This window comes from Phalacrocorax carbo, chromosome 3 (genome assembly GCF_963921805.1).
Source record: "Phalacrocorax carbo chromosome 3, bPhaCar2.1, whole genome shotgun sequence".
Lineage (NCBI taxonomy): Eukaryota > Metazoa > Chordata > Aves > Suliformes > Phalacrocoracidae > Phalacrocorax > Phalacrocorax carbo.
In genome coordinates this window covers 11,193,628-11,215,793 of record NC_087515.1, presented here as the reverse complement: position 1 = coordinate 11,215,793, position 22,166 = coordinate 11,193,628, and the positions used below count along the sequence as shown (strand labels likewise).

Sequence of the window (22,166 nt, the reverse complement as noted above, 5' to 3'; positions counted from 1 at the left end):
TGTTCAGGGGATCCTCAGTAGGGAAAGTTGTATCAGTTTAGTCCAACAAGTTCATATTTGGAGCCACGTAGGAGTTGGAGTGTGGCAGCCTCCTCGGAGTCTGCCTTTCTGCTCATCTGAGGGGAGCAGAACCTTACTTCTTTCAGACCCAGTCATCCAGGAGGAAATGTAAATCTTCTGTCAGCAGTTTTAAGCAGAAACACTTTTTGCGAAGGGAAGGGAGTCTGCTCTCATTGCTGTTTCAGGCTGTAGCAGCTACATTTAAGTGCCTGGCTAGCAGTGTTCCTCCTTTCCAGATGTCCAGCTTCCTTGGAACTGTCCTTAGAACTAGTTACTACTGTTACAATTTTTTTCAGGTGGTGTCATTCCTATAGCAGTCACTATGTGGTCTCCGCTGAATGATAAACAGAAATAAGAAAAGTCTCACTCTGGAGAGACTTAGTACTTTAGTAGCAATCTAAAATATAAATATAGAAGATAGAATATGCTGAGAGAAACAGCAGTAATTTAAAACATCAGACTAGATCAGACAAATCATTTTCGAAACACATTTTTCTGCAGTGATTTTGGAGAGACTAGTTCACAGATTTTTTCTAAATATATATATTGAAGCCGGTTGTTGCTTTATCTGATCCTGAATCTCTGAATTATCTTTCATTAAGGTTACTGTAGTGTCTTGTGTGTTTCAATTTGTCAAGGTGGTTTCTAATAGCAGTAGAACCTAAGGGCATAATCTTGATTTTGGATGCCTTTTCGTGATCTGTTTATCAGTCACTTTATTCTACTCTGCAGGATGATCGGTCTTTTTAAATCCCATTAATTAGGTAATTTACTTGAAATATATTTTAATTCATATCCCATTTCTGTCAGAAAAAAAGGTGTCACAACTTTAAACTGCAGACTTTTCTGGTCTGTCTGGAATTCCTTTTTCTGGGTTGAAAAATCTCTCCTGTTGAAGGTCATCCACTTTGAACAAAATAATACTTTCATCAGAGTAAGCATGAGATTTTATCCTAGGTGTCGGAGCACCCCCTATGGGGTAATGGGACCCCATGACTCTGTCAGTGCTTCAGGCAATGGGTGAGGTTCAGGTGAGTCCAGGATACAGATGGTTCACTGTACCTTTTTTCTAGATTACTGCTCCAAGTCAAATAGAAATAGGAGCTTGGATCTTTGTATTCCCAAGTGTATGTTGTAACTAATGGGCTATGAATTTTAAAGAAAAAGGGAAAGAGAGTGAGTGGAAATACGTTTCTGTCATCAGTTCTGCGGAGGTAAGCTAAATCCCTTTCTGACAAGGAATGAATTTTACCATTTACCTTTAAAGGCCCAAACCAGGACAACAACAATATATGGGCTGATTATAACTTCAGCCTTTGCTGGCATGCTGTATCTATTGCTCCCTCCATTTCAGTTTTCTCTCCTGCTAGACTCTAAGCTCTTTGGGGTGAGTACTCTTTTTACTCTTTACAGTCTAAAAACCTGCAAAACAGGGTAGCTGTGATTTTGGTACTGCCAGATTTATAAATAATAGCAATGGCAAAGTCTACAAACATTCTGAGTCACACCATCATGGAGGAAGAAAACAGGATGGATAAGGACTCTTTACTCTTTACTGGCAAATTTGTGAGTAACTTGAAATAACACCATTTTATTGACTCAATGAAATTTTTTGTAATAGGCCATCTTCAAGTATTTTCAGCAAAAGCTTTTGTCATCTCCAAACTCATTCCTTGTTGAAGACATCAGCCAAAAGTAGTCCAGAGGAACCTTCTTCATTCTGGAAAACAACTTTTTTCAAATGTGGTTCTATGATGCTCCTTCACGTTAGTGTATCCTGTCTCTTTCTCTTCAGATTCTGAATATACTCTCTTCATGCTCCAAATTTCTGGTTCCTAATGCCATCCTGATTGTATACTATATACTGTCATTATGATGTTGGGCAGTTTGTCATCATTTTTTTTTATTTCCCTTAGCTGAAGAATGAAGAATGAAACTTACTACAGGCTCACACTGTTGTTGTTTCCCATGCCACATTGTAGAAATGCATCTTTCACCCTAGTTATCTTATCTAAATGAAGATGGCTTTCCTGTCAGCTGCCTCTAAACTTTAGACACTCTTTGCAAGCCAAATCTTATTTTTAATTTTATTTTTTTAAAGATTTAGGGTTTTTGATCGATCCATTGATTGATTGATTTAGGACTCTGTGGCAAGGTCATCAGGTATCATGACTTCATTCTAATTTCTTTTTGACAATGTAATTCTTCAAAGTTTGGGGCTTTGGCTGAATTCATAGGAAGCACCATAGATTGAGAAAGACAAAATCAGGATTTTCAGTGCCTAAATCAATTCCAGTCCTTAACTAATATCCTCTGAGGTCTATTAAAGCAAGAATGAGCTCATCTGAATAGCAAGGAAGTCTATAACTTTTGAGACTGTAAAATTGCAGACTGAATGCTTTGGATTGAAAAATTGCTATGGTAAGCAATGTACCATATCAATTTCGTGCCAGTAATTTAATTAATATCACAACAATGCAGTAACTAAAGCTGTAGTTATAAATTTCGCATTTGTGAGCTTTATTTTTAGACATGAATAGTAACTTTTTGTTGTGTAAAAGGCAGCAGTCTTCAAAAAGCTGATTTTACTCCAGCCATGTGAGTTGTGTCAGAGGACTGTGTAATTTCTTGACCCATTGCAGGATGTCCTGTTATTTTCCACAAGATTGCTCAGTGAATTATATAAAAGCCATTGATTACACTGCAAACAGTGATTTGAATTGGGGAGCGTGGTAAAACAGTGTATCACAACTCTGCCCAAGATTATTTATCTGACCATAATTGTTAAGAAAAATATGCTGCTGCATCATATTGCTTTAGAAAAAATAAGGCATTTATTTTTGTCTTAATCAGTGCTGACAAGTGTTGGATATAAACTAAAGTTTCTGCACTTCCTTTGACAATATGTGAACAACTGAATTTTTATTCTTAAAATAATTCTAGCATACAACTTTATGTTAAGTTTGCATCATTCCCGTGCACAAAAGAAGACCTAAACTTTGAAAGCTTTTGATGTGATTCCAGCTACTGCCTAATAATACAGCAGCTTGAATCTATAGACATTCAGTGTAGGGCAGAAAGATACTGTGAAGTTAAGTTACTGTTACATTGTATTTGGTTAATGAAGGTGGGGATCCATGCAAAATGAACTTCTTCTCCCCTACCCCAAACCCTTACCTGTAAAAGAAATTTTAAGAAGGAGGGGTTGAGATAGCATGCATTTCAGAGGGGCGATACTCATTCATCTGACTGAGAAAAATATTTTAGGAGAACAGTATGTTTGGTTTTAAGCAATGAGTGAACTACTTAGTGGAGAGCACTTATCAGGAGACAGAGAAATAGATTACTAGTACCGTGAACTGTTTTGGAAAATTTGAAATCTAATATAGATTATGTATCACCAAATTATGTTGTTCCAGCAGGTCCCATGAACAGTTGCTTCCCTGTGAGTCAAGATGCTTAATTTTCAGTACACGTTTTGTGATCTAGGCTACCTCTCCTTGCTGTGAATCACCTTGGATAATCATCATTGATTGCTGAAGCACATAAAAACTTGTAACAATGGCAGTCAACACAAACCAGCTGCATGCTAGCTATTAACACAGTAAATAAAGGCCCTGAGAAATATTAAAGAGTCTTGTAATAGTTTCCATGGCATTATGATATTTTAGAGAATGTCCTTTTCACTCTCTGGGATGCAGCCATTTTCCTATTTTTTGTGACAATGACTAAAATGTCCATATTATTGAATCAGAATAATAAAGTACTAGAAAGGTATGGTAAACACTTTGTTTCAAGCACTCATTTGCCTTAAGGAGTGTTTCTAGCTGCTTTCCTTAAAGACTGAAAGAACCTCTACTGGTTAAAATTGGTGTTAGTTAGAAGATAGCCAATAATAATTCTCCGGAGTAGAAGTTCTTGAAATTACTAAAACACTGTACAACATCTTTTAAAGATATTTGCATACCTCTCCCTTGATTATATGAAACGAATATTCAGCTAAGGGACGATCAGATTTGTTGGCAAAATTCTAGAGGATGAAACTCCAGATACTGTGCTCTCTTAAGAGCTGCACTTGTACAAAATGAATTCAACCTTTTTTTATTCATGACTTTAGAAAACTTAGAGAATGGTCAGTGAGGATTTGAGCATTGACACTGAATATTCAAGCAACATGCTGGTGAGTTAGGCGGTCAATTTTTATCAGTGCTCTAGGAATTGCCACTTTCACTTTCGAGATCTGACAAATATTTTAAGGTATAGAGTAGAATGATCAACTGTGTATGATCTTAACCGTGTTGCATGTGCTTTTCTAACCCCTAAACTCCCTGTATTTCATTCAGAAAATGTACGCTGCAGCAAGCATTATTATTTTACTTTGCAGTCTACATTTAAAAAACATAATTACTATAGTTACCATTTAATCGTGGGATATATCATGCATTAAGATATTAAATTGTTTTGATATTAGTGTTCAAAATAAATATCTAACTTCATGCCAGTATACCTTCAGTTTGAACCAATAATTCAATGGGCACAAATTCTTCAAATCACTGAAGCATAAATTGAGCTTTAATACACAAATAACTACACTTTTACTTAGTGAAGTGTTTAGTCATTCGCATAAATATTAACTTTGATGGGATTTATGCATGCATCTAAACTTAAGTACATATTTCAATGCACTGATGAACATGGATTGGATTGTGCATTGTGAATACCTAAATATTCTGAGGATTTCGGACCTGTATCTCCTTTTTGAGCCACTAAATGTCCTCAGTGGCACTCTGTGTCTCCACAGGTTGCAGAATTAAGGAATAAAGCAGATTTGCCTTATAGCTGTCAGTTTGTTTGGTAAGTTAGACCTAGAGATTGCCTTAACAAATGTGTAATGTCTAAGACAATCTGAAATATCGACCTCACAGTTGCTAGGGATTAGGCTGAACAGTACCCTTCCTCAGGTAACCGAATTATCCACATTTACAATAGAATTACAAACGTGCCAAGAATTTTTGGGTGGTCTGGCACAAGGCCCTGTTTCTCTGATGCTAAGCTGTAAGTACTTTCCTTTGCTTTTCCTCCCTTCCTCCCATACTCTGGCTTTTATGAGTTGATAAATTGTGAACTTCTATTTATTGCTCTTCCCATGGCCCAATCAATTTTTATTTCAGCTTTTAAGCTATGCAGCTTGGATGGGAATTTTGCAGTCAGTTTAAGCTCCTGAAATTAAGAGGTTTATAAGGGCAGTGCTGTCACAGACACAAAACCCAGTCTTGTTGCTCACAGAATAAACTGCAACTTCCATCATCTTGACTGGAAGTAGGCATTGGGGTCTTGGGCCTGCAAATTGCCAGTCATCCCCAGGGGCCTGAGCTGTGTGCGCACATGGATTTCGTAAAACAGTATGGGGAAAGGGCAATGAAAAGAACTAGGATAGCCCTTGTGTAATTATGACTCCTTTTTCACCAAAAAGAGGAGTAGTATTTAAGGGACCTAGTTTAGAAATAAATATGGGAAATGTTTTAGCAACAAGAATGACCAACACTTAACTGAAATGACTTCAGAATGTGTTAAATACATGTGCCTTTCATTTGAAGTGTCTCCAGGTCCAGGCGAGATACTATGGTGAAGTCTCTCTGCTTAACCCTGTGTATTGTTTATATTTTGAAAGATCTCTTTAGGTACTATCTTCCTTACTTGCTAAGTAGCCTAGCATCCTTGTATGCTGCTTTTTGAGAGAGGAAATACTGTCTGTAATGTTATTTGCTTAGTTTTTTATTACAAAGAATGCATGTAAAACAGAAAAAGCTTTAATAATAACACTTGATCTGTGACCGTCATTGGTCTTTAGAAGTGCAGTTGGTCTGTGATCCAGACTAATAAAACCTTTGATCTTTTTGGTGTCTTTTCTCTTACTACAGGAATTTATACATATACAGTCTAAATATATATACAATCTAAGGATTGTTCTGATAACACATTTAAACATTAAATCACCATAATCATCAGTTTATATATAATGCTTAACGAATAATTTCAGAGAGTGTCCATAATAACCCTGTTTCTACAGTACCCAGCATTTTCATGAATGAATTGGAAGTAATTGCAAAATCATTGCCAGTAAAATTCATGGATGACAAAGACTGAGAGAATAATAAACATTTACGAGGACAGGTAAATAAGACAGAGTAACAGGAATTGCATGGTAAATTAGACCTATTGAAACAAAATGTGCCACCACTGCAAAGGTAGAACACATGTTCAACATCTGAAATGGGGATCTACAGCTATGATTCATTTCACCAAATCCTTACTCTAGACCTCCTTTATGGATAAAATGGAGAAAAATGGACACACTTTGACTGTTATTCATCTGACATATTTTAGAAGACTGCTTAAGGATAATACAAATTACACCCTGAGAGTGCCTCTTTTTCTCTGTCAACTAGAAGGGTAGCCCAAATGTCTACATTTGGTCAGATGAATCTCAGCATGGGTATCTGAACAGAAATGGAAGACATTGTGTTCTCTGGCAAAGGCGGCTAATGTGACCCTTGAATCTATAAGCAGGGGAGTCAGTAGGAAGAGGGATGTCAATTTGCTTCTCTATAAAACATTTATGAGATTGCCTCTATAACATACAATGTACAGATGCAGTGATCTTTGGAAAGGCTGTTTAAAAATGTGTGAATCTAAAAACGTCACAGAAGTTAATAGCTGAAGTGGAATTGCAGTGGATAAGAGAGGAGCTTGAGTCTGACAGAAAAGCAATTACTATTTTTGGTGTGCAGAACTGTGAGCCTGACAGATATTGGACTTGCAAGTGGAGGGGTTGAGAGCTGTTGGTCTGGTTGCTCCTCTCTTACCTTATACTTTAAGACTTAATTAAATCTAAGATGTTGGGATAAACTTATCTTAGTCCCATTTAATTTTATTAAATTAAACTGACTTCTTAAAATGAACTTGCTGATCTTAATTTTCTCTTTATTAAAAGCATCTAATTTTAATAAATTTCCCACAGTTAATTTTGATGCCTCTTTTTAAATTTCCGAGTAAATGTTGTGATGTTGCAGCTAAGTAGAAAAATATTAAGGGAAGGTTATTCATACTATCATGTGAAGGTGCTTGGGGTTTTGCACTAGTTTTACACAGGGTCTAGGGAAACCTTCATCTTGATTTGAATGCCTAAGTAGAGCACTTAAACATGAATGGTGTGAACAACTGTTAAATTTTCCAATACCTATACATTTTAAAGTATTACTAGCCTGTGCAGTTCTTATGCGCTTCCAGACACTAGAGTCAATAAACCACGAAGAGCTGATATGGATTGTGTGAGGTGATGCAGCCTGCCTAATACCGAGCAATGCACTGCACAGCTACAATATGGCATCCAACTGGTGTGTCTTATTTTACTTTCAAAATTCAAAAGTAAAAAGTACAAATACGATTTGTTCAGAAGTTGGGTTCACCTTCTCCCAATAGCCTCACAAGGAACACAACGTTGTTTTTTTCTGCAGAGTAACTTTGGAATTGCCATCTGTCCCATCCACCCTCTTCAGAGCCATACAACATAAAACACAAGGTCTTCTCTTCTGACAGCTCAGCTTCTGGTGAGGACAACCTTATGTGGGTTGGAAAGGACAGTTGAACTGGCATTTATGGAGCTGGAATTATTTTTCATGGAACAGGACAGGGGAGCTTTTGAAACTTCAGAAATCACACATAAATCTTGAATCATGACAGGGCTCTGCACGCTGATCATTTCACATACTTTTAGTTCTTAACAAAGTACAGTCGCAAGAGTGAAGGTGAGTGAAATCCTCAGTTGAAGCTGTAGGCTTCTATAAACCATGGCCTTCATAGTAAGAGATGAGGGGTCTTTGATTCTGAGTTTAAACTTCATCCAGTACAGAAATAGAAATCCAGCCCATGATCCAGCGTGGAGTCAAACTCTAGTACCAGTTTGCTTCACAGTACCTTGTGCTTCCCAGTGAGTATACAGTTCAGCTATACAGTCCTCCATCACAAACTGCTGTCCCATCACAAAACTGTAGCTTCAAAGTTGAGCACAAATTATCTACAGAAATGAGAAAGACTGAAAATAAAGAGATGATCTCAGATATTTTGGGAAACTGCTCAAGTGCACTTTCTCTTGCTGTGCCTGTAGCTGCATGCTCTGAAGCACTGAAGTCACAAATTCAGTTTAGCTGCAGTATAGCAGCTTCCATATCACATTTTCTCACTGACATTTTTCTTCATCTTACTGAAAGTGAAGCTTCAGAAGACCTGCAATATCTTATACCTGTTTAATGCTTTCCTTTTGCCGTCAAGTATAAAACAGTGAGTTAGAGTTTACTAGAAACTATGTTCAGTAGTTTCTGCACTTTTAAATAAAATCAGAAATAGAAAATTGTTATTTATGTCTTCAGAGCATAATGTATGAGATATGTTTTAAAATGTCATGCCCTAATTTAAATGTGTCTGACCTCTTCTGGCACCTTCTTCAAAAAATTCCTAAGAAAACCTCTTTTGATTTGAACCCATCAAGTTGGTCAGAATTGTTCTGTCAGATGCACATCTGTAGTTGCCACTTAAATTTTTAGAAATTAAACAAATTGTAAGCCATGGTCAGCAATTTATATGAAATGTTCTGTTATTTGAGGTATCCGTAGCTTTTAAAGTGTTAAAATATTACAGTCCAGAAGACTTCCTTTTTAAAGATATTTTTAAAGCTTCCACTAAGAGAACAAGAACAGAATTATATGCTGCTGTCTCACAGGATTATCATTATATAGTCATAGATTTTGTGTCCAGAAGGAACTATTATGATTATTTAGTGTGATTTTTCTGTCTTGCGAAAATATCATACCCAATAATATTTCATATTAAACCCCTAATTTCTGTTTGAACTATGGTTTATAGGCTTTTACCATTGTAAAACTGACATTTGGTGGTGCTTACATTACACTCATGTATTCCATTTGTATATTTAGAAGAGAAGATACTGGTCATGGAAAACTTTACACCTTGTTTTTCACTCCTCTCAGGACAGCCTGGCACTGCAACACCCCCTACAAAGCTTTGCTTGTTTCTGCATGTGTGGGACTGGATACCTGAACACTGGAAATAGGCACATAATGAAGGTGCCCTTGGACCTACTTCTTGTAGGAGGAAGGCCAGGAGGGAGAAAAAGAGGTGTAGGAGTTATTGTTTGGAGTTTCCTGTCGCCACTTCTCCCTTCTGTGGAGGGAGATGGGGAGTGCTTCATAGTTCTCCTCCATGGCAAATCTCTGGCTTGTTTCTCTACCTCCATCTGTCAGAATGCGAAAGATGAACTCTGTAGAGAGGACAGAAAATCCATGTCATATTTCTATCCTGTAGTCTAAGTGTGAAAAGAGGACTAGCCCTTAATCAACCTTTTCAATGTTCAGGAGATTTTTGGAGGTGCAGTGCATTACAGATGAGCAACTGGGGCTATGGGAGTGCATTTGGGCAGAGAGGGCAATGATGCTGACTGGTTGGCATATGCTTGTTTTGGTAAGAGAGATGTCTTTTCTCAGAGCACATGCTGTCCATGTGGGAATCTTTTAACATTCAGGACTTTAAATGTTGGGATAGCAAAGAACAGTGACTGCTAACACTGTATGTAAAAGCAGTGGCACTTGCAATGAGTAGGTAGGAAGCACTTTTAGGAAGTATAAGAAAAAGAAGAGTAGTGAGGTTAAAAGGAATGATGTAAAGCAACAGGAAGGAAAGAGAAACATGTATCTGTACTTTGAAGACTATACTCCTTTCTAAGGAGAGTTCAGTTAAGGATGGGATGTGTTCAGGACACTAGGATAGAAGAAGAGACAAGTAAAGAACTAATTCTTACAAGCAATGTGGGAGCAAAGGAATAGGAGGGAATGGAACAGGTGAACATTTTCAAATGCTTATTTCTGTGGTGGCTGATGTCTGTAACTGTTTCAGGTGACGGTGCTTTTATTATAAATCTTCCTATCCCTTAAAGCCAAAACCGCAGAACATTTTACATTTGATCACTATGCAAACAGATTATAATCCTCATCAGGTACCCTCTGATTTTCTTATTTCTCTGTTTTGTTATAGCTTTGTTATAAGTGGTTATGGCTTCATTTTTACAAGTGTCACTAATGGAACCTAAACTGTGGAAAACTGTGTAATATTTAAAGCAAATATTGACATTTAGTGGTGTACTGTGTACCACAAAGTATTTTTATGACCATTTACAGGATGTGCTGGGCAGAGCTGATCATGTCCATTCTCAGGCTCATGAAATAGATTGCAATGAGTATCTACAAATTTAAAAACCTGGAGAATAATTGGATATAAAAGCTGGAAGTATTCTGAAAGAAAAACAATAGCTAATGTTGTCCTGGTCTACAAGCTACAGAAATTATGATGTTTGAGCAAATAGTTAAAAAAAAAATCTTGTTCTTGAATCCTTTATACAGTGAAATTACTGTGAAATTTAGGGGAGGAAAGATATTTCTTCATGGCAGGAAAATTTTTCTTTACAAAATATTTTGCATTTGCCCATTTTGAAGAGCCAAATAGATTTAAAGGGTACAATTTTGTCTGGTTGAATTATGTAGGTGAGCCTTCATGTTTTATGTACCCTATATAAATTCAAGAAGATGTGAAGGTACACAGTGTCCTTCTTCTGAGAGGTGTCGGGTGTGAAGTTTAACTTATAGCTTGTTTTACTAGAAGAACCGAATATAACTTGAAATTGTTCTGTGTAAAGGATTAGAAGCACAGGTCTAAGCAGTCAGGGATAGGTAGTCCAAGGGATAGGTAGTCCAAGGAGATTTCCAGAAAGCTTCAGTGTTAAGATGATGAATCCCCACACGTGTGTTATCAAGAATGCTTTAGCAGTACCTGCCATGGTATTGGAAAAAGGGAGAGATGGAATTGTAATGTTGCTGTTGCATCTTAACTCACCTTTTAATGAACAAGTTTCACCTGCACATGCTTGGAGTAAGTGGAAAGCAGGCGCTGGAACCATCTTCCATCTAGAATAATTGCTCAAAATAAGTCACAGGATCAATTTCGTCTTTCCTTGCACCCTAGATTGTGGGTTCAGCTAGCCCATCCAGTGACACTTCTGCCTCCAATGGATTGTACCTGTGTTATTGCAAGGTTGTGTTCTTGCCATGGAAAAGCATGTGTTGCAGCTGTCTTTTCTGCTCTCCCCTTGAGCCTTCAACATTTCTACTTTCTGTTTTCTCCAGCACACCTCTATGTGTGAAAGCTGAATTGCAAAGCATACCAGTTTCAGTCACCATAAGGTTGTCATGCATTTCTGTGACTAGATTATCTAGTTTAATTATTTTTTTAGGACAAGACACAAATATTTTGTTGTTCTGAAGAACAAACTCTTATGTTTAGAGTCAATGTTAGAAATATGGAAAATAATTACGCACAAGTCACTAACTGTTCCTTCTTTTTCAAAAGCCTCTTCCTTTTCCTCAGCTAGGGTTCTCCTTTTCTACAGATGAAAAATGCCTGTCTTCCTTTATTGTTGGCAGCTCTGCACACCTGGAGGTTTGACTGGGAACACATTCTGAAAAGAGATGCTTTGAATGGGTGTTACTCTGTGGAAAGCTAAATCTCCCATAGCTGTTACTGCCATGCTCTTAGATTAAATTAAACAGTTTGGCATAACTATTAATCACTTCAATTATTTCCATAATTCCAACTCCAAGGCAGCTTTGTATTTTTAGCTGGCTTAGTCGTATCACATGGCCATGACTTTCAAGGCATTGTCAAAGGGAGAGAAACAACTTACTTGGAAAAATCTTATTAGGCTGGCAGGCAGCATTGCTCTCAGTATCAAGCCCTCTTGGTTGTTTTGCAGCCCCTGCTTGGCTGCCTGTTTGGAAGCAGCCTCCATGCCTTGAAGTAGCGTGTTTAGGAAAGGACAAGACTTCTTTGGTGTATGGAAATCTGGTGAAAACCAGCAGAGGTGTAAAAGGCCCAGCTAGCCAGGTCTTTGCTTGTTCTTATGTCAGCCAATCCCCTAAATGCCTCATCTTGAGAACACAGAAAATATCTCATTGAAACCTGTGGTTTAAATCCTTCCCAGAGCTGGGCACCCTGCCCAGCTCCCTCCATCCTAAAGTCTTTTATAAAAGGGATAAAGACCATGAATCCAGAGAGGGCTGGGAGATTATTGGTCCAACAGACACTCCCCATTCTCTACCTGGATATGAAGCCAGTGTTGACTTAACCCTATGCACTAGTGTAAAGGTTAGAGGAAACCCCAACCTTGCACAGCTCTATGTTATTAATGAAATGCTGGAAGACTATGGAAAGCAATTCAAAAGACTGCACAAGCAAGAGCAATATTAATCCCATGTCCATGAACACTTGAACCTGATTCATCCATCAGTCATTGGCCTGTAACTTGGTGTATAGTTGGGTTTTTTTTCTTCCACATATAAATCTGTCTCAATTCACACGTTTCTAAGGTTTTAGTTGTAAGGCTTACAGCATGTTACAAAAATACTGAGAATTATACTTGGGCCAGTGGGAAAAGATAGCTTGAAATAATGTTTTGGTAGCTCCTTAAACCTAAAATTTCACAGACATCATTATTAGTTTCTTATGGGCCAGATTTATTTTTAAGATAAATCAGTGAGCAGCACTGGATCAACAAAGATGTTTTAGAGACAGATTGTTACATATTAACGGGCTGAGTTAAGAAATTGATATAGTCCCTTAAAAACCAGTAGAGGTTACACTGAAGCTAAGAGATTCAGCATAAGTCTATCGCAGAGCTGTAGGAGGGCTGGGTATGTACATTTATGTGCTTATAAAATTTCTACAGTATGAGTTTGTTTGTCCTGACATTCACCTTATGCCTTCTGGTGGCAAATTCAGCTATGCACAAAATTATTTCCAGGTGATCTTTTTGATCAGAGAACTGATTGTAGGGGAGGCACATGTGCAAAATGCAGTCGGGTCAGGCTGCTCTCCTTGTAAGGCCCTACAGAATGGTGGGGCAGCTGAGACCAATCTTGATTTCATCTTGATTTAATCATCCCAGGAATACGCAGAGGTCTGCTCTTTCCTGGAGCAGATGGAAAGACAAAACTGCAAATTAAATGTGAAAGTGGGTGCTGATTCTCACTGTAAATATTTTCTGTTCTGAATTTATGGTAAATAAGGTGCAGTGGAATAAGAAAATATGCAGTTCTAGACAGATACAGGTTAAAGGCTTTTTAAGAGAGGCACTCCTGTGATGCCTAGTGAGCATCTGTTGGTTACAAAGTGCTTGGTTAGATTTTCCCACACCTTCTCTGTTCATCTTCAGGCCTCCACCCCTGCTGAAAGCTTATTTTTTTAGAACGGTATTTAAAATAGTCCTGCAAGAATTTGCACTTACAAAAAAAAACTCTTTTGCAAATAGCAGGGTCTGAGAGGGATATTCACAGAATCACAGAATCCCAGGTTGGAAGGAACCTCAGGGATCATCTAGTCCAACCTTTCTGGGAAGAGCACAGTCTAGACAAGATGGCCCAGCAACCTGTCCAGACGACTCCTGAAGGTGTCCAACGTGGCTAAGTCAACCACTTCCCTGGGGAGATTATTCCAATGGTTGACGGCCCTCACTGTGAAAAATTTTCCTCTTGTATCCGAACAGAATCTCCCCAAGAGCAACTTGTGTCCATTCCCCCCTGTCCTCTCCATGTGACTCCGTGTAAAAAGGGAGCCTCCATCTTCTTTGTAGCTACCCCTTAAGTACTGGTACAAATGAACTGCAGTGTCTTAAAGGCCAGATTTTTTAAGGTATTGAAGTGCTTATAGTGATGGCAATTGAATATCTAGATGCTTTTGGAAATCCCTCAAGATGCCTAACTGTGTCTGTAGATGCTTTAATAAATTTGTTCCACGTGGTTTGCCTAAGGTGCAGTTACTCACTGCTAGAGAGTTGAAAAGGGAGGCTTTCTCTTACTGCTGTAGCCATTAATCATTTTTGCCTTCTTTATGACAAAGCAATGGAAAAAATATAGCTGTTTATAGAATCCAATGGAAAAGGGAAGAAATAGCAATGTTATAAAAGAAGACTGAAGTTCAGCTTTTTCTGAGTAGTAGACTTCTCCTGAAAGCTCATGCTTATAACTCTAGTGGGTGAAGGTAGCCAGCCCCTCACTCTTTTTAAAGTCTCTATAATCACCACATGGTTAATCAAAATTATTTGCTAAATCCTTTCTACAGTGTGGTTGAGGATCTGTGAAGTATTAGGTAACAGGTCTTTGAGACAATTTGTTCTGCTCGATGCATTTTGATAGTAAAAATCTCATGTCATTATTTTTATTACTCTTTTTCTGGTTGATAATAGTTTTTGTTGCAAATCTAATATCTGGTTTGAGTATTTGATGTTTCCAAGTTTGCATTCATTTTTCTTGATATCATCTCATTTACTTACAAACATAGGGTGAGTATGAATCCCAGATGAAACTATTTTTCTGTATTTACAAAAAATACTGATACAATCTCCACAAGTAGCTTTTGTCAGTGTAACCTTCTACCCTGTTTTTCATCATTACTGCGTATTCTCAGTTTACTGTTTTTCTCATCAAATGCTTTTGTTTCCATTAACCAGGATGCTGAGAAATTGGCTGGTGAAGAGCATGCCTGGAAAGAAGTCAGAGATGCTGTAAATAAAGTGAGATATCCAAAATCAAAAGAAGGTATCCTTTCAGTGACAAGCCTACAGTCTATCATTCAGTTTTGAAAACAATCCAGAGAACCCCTTAGTACACAGTCATCTTCTGAGTTATATTTTTAAAGGTTTACATTTTTATGTTGTTTTAAAATGTATTTTTAATTCATTTGATGTTTAAACCATGTAATAGTCTTAGTTGTTTTAATAATAATAGAGCCTCTGATTACTTGGACTGGAACTGCTTCATGGAAGGGGTAGTAGGTACCCTAGGGTGTGAAGGGATATGTTGGGTCAGGTTTAGACTTCTGCCATCCCAGCCCACCACTTAATGTAAATCCACTTCTAAATAAAATACAGCTTAAACTGAAACACTGTTAAATTCTTTGTCCCATTACTCACTCCCATTGTGAAGGTTTCCAGGTTCTCATTCTTTGCACAGCAATGACAATAACAAGGACATAATCACAGTCAGGTTCACTGCAAATATAGAATCAGTATAATAAGTTATAATAATATATAATAATATTTGATAATTAAGCAAATTGAATGAGATGATCTTGCACTAATAAACAGAACTGGAGCCTAATGGCCATCATGTAGGTATTCAATCCAATTAAAAAAAATTAGTGAACAGCAACAACCAAGAAAAGATGAGCAGAAGAGAGGTGGAGATTTTTACTGGAAGACTATGAGTATATTGATCCCTCTCGCATCTTAGTCTATTCAGTGCAATTTCACTGACTGTGAATTTGGCCTATTGTAGCAATATGCCTTACCATTTTCAGAAACATGGGCTTTCTCTGGAGCTAGAGAGAATGAAATCTTCCAGTGCTCCTTTTCAGCAGCATAAAAAAAACCAAGTTTACATAATGGTATTCCAGGCTGGAAACAAGTGATCACAATTTTTGTTGTAACAAAAAAGCCCCCCGAGTTTGTTTGTTTCTAATCCAGAGAGATTCATTTGTTAGCAAAAGAGAAGGACTCATCTATCTTAAATTTTCATATAGTTTCTAGTCTGTCTTAAATTCCTCTGTAGTCACTGCATTGAGACAGAAAATACTGAAATAGATCTTCAGGCATTCAGTTATACTTCAGGGTCCATGTTTTAACCTGAAAGTTAAATTATAGATATGCCACATGCAGTTGCAATCATTTTTATACCAAAAGTATGGATCCAGAATAATGGTCCTATTTAATGTTCCTATATTTAATTGCAGGAGAAATCGCACCTAATTAATTTTACTAGGGTCTTTAATTAAGATTACTGATTTAAGTGGTATTTAAAAATGAAGGAAACACATTGTAGTAAAGGTATCAGGACTGGTCAAAAAAATATGTCCTTGTCGTCTGTTCAGCTTCTGTTCTCAGACATGGGCTATCTGAAATGCGTCGTCTTTCCTTCCATCACACCACAATGCCAGTGCGAACTGGCATGCAATGGCGAGTGCAGTACCTGAAGAGGGGGCTTAACGTTTGTCCACTTGCCAAGAATTAATAGAAGACCTTCCTTGCTGACTGCAAATGTAATTTTTTTTTTAACAAATTAGATCAACAGTTCCTACAGTTGAGAAAGTTGGTGACTTCCAAAACCTGACCTACTGATTATAACTGACACAGTGTTGTAATGCTAAATCTGCTGTTAGAGAACTAGAAACAACATACGTGAGTGAATTGTCTCAGACCCCAGTTCTCCACACTGAGATGCTAAAGCCCAGTGCAAGGGGATTCTTCTGCATCTCAGGTCATACAACAGTAGCAGAGCTGCTTGAGGGCTGCTCCGCTAGTCTTGGGCAGACACGGGACAGCCAGCTTCTCTTTTGTCCTTTTGCAGCTGATAGTGGGTTTTCTAGTTTGCAGTTTATGTACCTGAAAATGTGGTCCCAAAAGGTTTTGCGATATAGCACATCTGCTATTATATGCTAGTGAGTGAACAAAGCAGTATAATGGGAAGTAAAAGCAGACAGACTAATACTCTGCATCAGCTAAAATGGTAATCTTTCAAGAATGTCAGGGCTTTGTACTTTCTACAAAAATTGTATCAAGTGGAAATAATATCCCTCATTCTTCTGTTTGTCTGTCCTTAATCAGTTGTAAAGAATACATGGATGTTTGCCAGAGATATAAAGGTTAAGGTGCAATTTTATAATAACACATTCCTTCCCTTATATGGTTCTTTGAATCCAAGGGCATGAGAGCAATTCACAAATAATTAGTTTAGCCTTGTAACAACCATGCTATAAATCCTGGCCCAGCCACATAGTGGTCACATTCTTAAATTTAAGTATGTAAATATTCCCATGTTCAGGAAGGACTAATTATTTCATCACAGGGTTTTCATTGTGTATTTAAATCCATTGCTGGATTGGGGTGAATAGTATTTTCAGTAATGTCGTGAAGATAATTGCTGAACTTCCTTGAGCTGCTTGCATGGAAATGACTGTGATACAAATGATGTTATTACTTAAGTCTAATTTTATTTGATTTTTTCTTACTGGTATGTATGGTACCTTTTTGGTGTTTAGACTTCTTGCATTCTGGGAGTCCCATAAAGTGCCAGATGACAGTACTCTCTTAAAACCTAGGAGTACTGGTATTCAGCTTAGGTGTGGTGAGATAGAGAAGAATCTGTTCCACAGAGAAATCAGACCAGTGCAGAAAGTAATGAAAATAACTGATTTGTGGCAAGGCATGTCCAACTAAAGTGAATGCAAGCCCCAGCTTACTTTTCCTCTCTTCCAAACACACAAAAATCTTCTTGTAGCATTGGAGATAAAAATCTTCTTTACTGCCAAGATTCTTAATCCTAAACTACAGTCAGACATCAGAACTGTGATGCTCCTCTCTCTCATGCATGCAACATGCAGCTGTCCATTGAAAAAAACAATGCTCTTTCCAGGTGTTTCAAGGAGAAAGAAAAATAATTAATTGTAAGAAAAGGTTCTAATTTAATGAAAATTCTAAACTAAATCTTGGGCAGCTTAAAAGTGTGTGTCATTATTTTAATACATAAAAAATTAAATTTCTTTATTTTTAACTGCTGAAGCATTGTGTTAACACACATTTCCATGGGTTCTTGCCCTTGGGTGTAAGATTTGGAGGAGTATCTTAAGTAAATAATGATATTTCAGCAGGTAAATAAAAAGTATTTGAATTTTAGTTTGTTACGTATTAAAATGCCCTTTCATTCTGTGATCTTTCTTTTACCCTATATTGATGAAATACCACCTTCTTTAGAAATTGTTTTGCTAAATGTAAACAAAGCATAGTTACCTAAGCTACCACTTCTGGGTTCAAGTATGTTTTCAAGAACTGAAGCAGAGTCTGGAATGATGGCAGCTTTTTTATCTTAATGCCCTGTAGCTCTTACTCCTTGCTAACAATATTTCTTTAACTAAGGCTTTAACAGAATGGGAGCAGGTTCTGGCAAGATGCCAGAATCTCTTGAGCAGCAATATGGGTCGTCTTCCAGACACAAATATCTATCAGCTGAAAATGCTTGACTGTGCCATGGATGCCTGTATTAACCTTGAATCCTGGGAAGAAGCTTTGTATTATGGCAGCAGGACTCTGGGACCATACAGGTAAGAGAAGTAATTGGTTCAACTCTTTCCAAAGGTGGGGCAGAGGGGGCTGTCTCATTACAAGCAAAGATTGTGTTCCGTATAGATGCTTCTTACTGTTTTTGTTTCTTCCTGTGCATCTTGCCTTGCTTTCCAGGTTAATGGATGAGGCAGAACTCCCAGGATGAGAGCACATAAAATGATAATAAGAACTGTAAGAATAACTGATTAGTAGTTCCTCACTCTTTCATGTGTTTATACGCTGCCCCATCCCTGAGCAGAAGCTGACTTTCTGATTCAGACTCCATTGCCACGAGGGTATCAGTGTTTTATGCTGAGCTAGGTCAAGCTTGAGGGACAGGTAACTGGCTAAAATAATGTATAGTTTCTGTATACTCTATAGATAGAATTTACAGAAAGAATAAAAAAGTATTGCAAAATGCAGTTTCAGCTGGAAATGAAAAAGTCGCTGGTCCTTATTTTGGGAAGGGGCCGAGGTGGTAAATACTTGCTGTTCTTCTCTCCTTGTCAGTACTTGCTCCTATGCTATATGCTGTGAGAGTTTCTGAGTCTGGTGGCCTTTTACTGATAAGGAAGGATGCTCTAGGAAATCCTACTTCATGTGGTAGGTCTTGAAATTGATTGGAGCTTGGAGCTGTAACACAGCTTTGGTCATGTAGTGGAGAAAGGGCAGGTGCTGCCTGCATTAGTTTGTGTTCTAAAAGCTCTGAGACTCAAATCTTTCAATTCTGGATATTTACGTTGTTTGTAACTAAATGTAAAACTGTGCTAAATGTCCAGATATGTTGTTCATGCATGAATGTTCATTCTTGGTAATGTGTTTTTTAGAGCATCCATTTCTTCTCTGTTGGTTCTTCTACACCATGTTATGTTCCAGTACATAACAAGATGCTGAGAAGTGTGAGGGGCATGCTAGTGCTGAACAATATATGCTGCTGTGAATATGAACATCTCAGATTTTACATGTCTTCCCTAATCAAACCAGGATGCCATCAGCATTCAGCATTTTGCCTGAGGAAATTTCACCTGGCAGTCTGTTTCTAAATAAAACCCTCAGCTTTACTTGAGAAACACAGCATTTCAGAGCTTTCACTATAAAGTAATTAGTGAGAAATCTGCATAGGCTGTGGTACACCAAGCTGTAGAGAAGCTAGGTGTTCCTAATGACTATTACTTCTCATAGAAGAGGGCATGAGTGCCTACAAATTCTCACATTTCTTCAGGGTGAAACTCATGTCATGCATGTCCCACTTAACCTTTCAAACACGGCTTATGTAGTACTGCAGCAGTACATGCTTCCTGCCAGCCTTCTACCGGGTGGTACTCTCCAGACAAACAGAGTAGTCTGCCTGTTTAAATGTTCCCTTATTATATAAGAAAAAAAACCCACACTTGTTTTTTATTTTATAACTTGTTAACTCAGTTCTTCACAACTGAAAACTGAGATTTTTTTCTACAGACATTTCTGAGAGCAGAGATTACAGTGAGACCAAGTGCAGCATTACTAGATAATTAAATAAAGCTTTCTCTGTTTTGCTTACTGAAGTGTAGTGTAGTTTTCAAGCTATTTAATGCAAGAGTTTGGAAATGAAGGAAAGGTTTCAACCGTGCATTCAATCGGTATCTCTTAAGGAATGCTATTTGCATGAGATATTTGACCTTTTTTGCACCTTGAAGAGCTTGTCCTTGTTCTTCCTCATCCAAAAGCATTATTTAAGGGAGATTTTCAGTTGTTTTTTTCTTTATACCTTCAAGTCATCACTACAAGCTCTGACACACCTGAAACAAAATCCTCAGTTTCTCATTACAACAAATTGTGCCCTAAGCAGCAGGAGAGCAAATCCTAAGAAATCTTTTGGGATGCATTGAATTTCTCCTGTTGAATCAATCTACTGCTTGGCTGCTCCTGCAGTTCCATTATGGCTATCTATTTTCCTTTCCTCAGCTCTGGAAAAAGTATTCATACAACTCTCCACAGGGAATCACCTGAGAATTTGAGCAGTCCATATAAATAGGAAATCATTGTTACAACTTTAAAGGCTCTGGAGATTTGGTCAAAAACAATTTTAATTTCAGGTAATGTGTTTATTGTGCATTTTCCATTTCTTTCACAGCAGGATTAATTTTCAGTGCTGTGTGACACATTGTATCGTAATGTATGTTTTCATTATGATGGTTGCTGACTTTTTCAGAATCATCCACTTCAGGTAACTTGCAGAGCTAGATGGTTAAACTACATAAAACTGATTTGTCATACTGAATACCAACCTCTATGGTTTAGGTTGTGTCGATAACCTATGAGGGACATTGTTTAGGACCTCTCAAATATTTTTAGAACTCGCAAAAGAAGGGGAGAGATGGCAGCTGTCAAGATGAAAAGCTGCCTTCTCCTTTTGTGCAGAACCATAACTGTCCATTATTTGTTAAAACCTACAACATGTACTATCATGGAATAGCCCAAGCCAAATATAGCTACACAGCTTTTCTTGTAAATGTCACAGTAATGGTCTGTCTGTCCAAGAGCCTTAACAAAAGTTAAGACATTTGCCTGAGTGAAAGCTGCCCCAGATCATAGTGAACACTCAGCAGCTTGCAAAAATAAACTTCCTTTCAAAAATCTTCATGAGCCTTAACCACAGAATAAGAGAACATCAGCAAGAGGTGTTACACGGGTTTGTCATGTGTCAGTTAGCACATTCACACTCAGGGCTGACTACTGCTTGTGAAGGATCAGATTCAGAGATACCAAGTAAGGCAGACCTCCCTCAGGTTACCTCTGAGGAAGGACCCCAGCGTTTAGCCCTTAAATTGCAGAGAAGGCGCATATGTCCTGGGGATTGGGTTGGGGTGTGGTTTGTTTTTTTTTTTCTAGTCTCAAGTATTCAGTGCTTATGCTGCAGACAAAGAGTGGAAGTATACATCTGTTATAAAACTCTGCTAGATGTCCTCAGCTATTGTGACAAGAGTAATAGGAGGAAAAGAAGTAGGTACATGACACCATGGGCCTACTGGATATAGGAAGCAGAAGAGACTGGGTAAAGCTGGATCACCTTTCTGGCCTCCTGTGGCATCAGGTCTGGTGAGATTCTGGAACAGAGAGGACAAACATGTTTGTCTGGTTTTGTTCTGCCCTGCTCATAATCTCCTGCTGAACTTTAATGTATAAGACCCACTGATTTTCAGATGGGCTATTTTAATTAAAAGCCTTCCATCTCCAGTGCTGCAGCATTAGGAGTTACTGGAGGGCTCCAACATGAACAAGAGGAAACTCCCTCTTTTCATTCCATACAGAAGTGTTGTGCAGAAATGCCATTCTGCCTCTTATGCTGGCAGCCTTGCGCATCCTTCTCCCTCTGTCCTCCCTCCTCTGAGTCAGCACCAATACAGGGCTTATGCTGCTGTGGCTTTTTTGCTCCTGGAGTAGGAGGGAGCTGGGTAGGTGCAAGCATCCCATATTTGTGTTATACATTCATTGTTGGTCTGATCTTCTCACTCCTCCTATTCTCTAGCCCTTCCAGTGACATTCTGCAGTATCCCATCACTTCACCTCTCCTCAGTGACTGAGGCCTTCCAGGGAACAGGGGAAACAATCCCAGTCAACACACTTTGGAACTGTTTCACAAAGGGCTGGGTTTAAGAACAGTGGATGGGATGTGCTTCTTGCTGAGTATTTTCAGAGAACGCGGTTGAATTTTCATGGTGTGAACGAAATGTCAGCCAGGAATTTTTTATTTAGAGTTCTAATTCAATAGATATGATGGACTTCAGTTTCTAAGTATGTGAACTTCAATCAAAAGGCAGATTAAAAATTGATGGTTGCTATAGTATCTTTT

General features: G+C 38.0%; 1 protein-coding gene across 4 annotated transcripts in view; it reads left to right on the top strand.

Annotated features, from left to right (window-relative positions):
• The window catches only part of SMYD3 (SET and MYND domain containing 3), a 424,925-nt gene that overhangs the window by 357,589 nt on the left and 45,170 nt on the right, over window positions 1-22,166 (top strand). For all 4 annotated transcript variants that reach the window (XM_064445827.1, XM_064445826.1, XM_064445825.1 and 1 more), the window contains 2 exons: window positions 14,690-14,777; window positions 18,159-18,333. In XM_064445827.1, coding sequence (XP_064301897.1) covers window positions 14,690-14,777; window positions 18,159-18,333 — 263 coding nt within the window. The remainder of the gene's footprint in view (window positions 1-14,689; window positions 14,778-18,158; window positions 18,334-22,166) is intronic.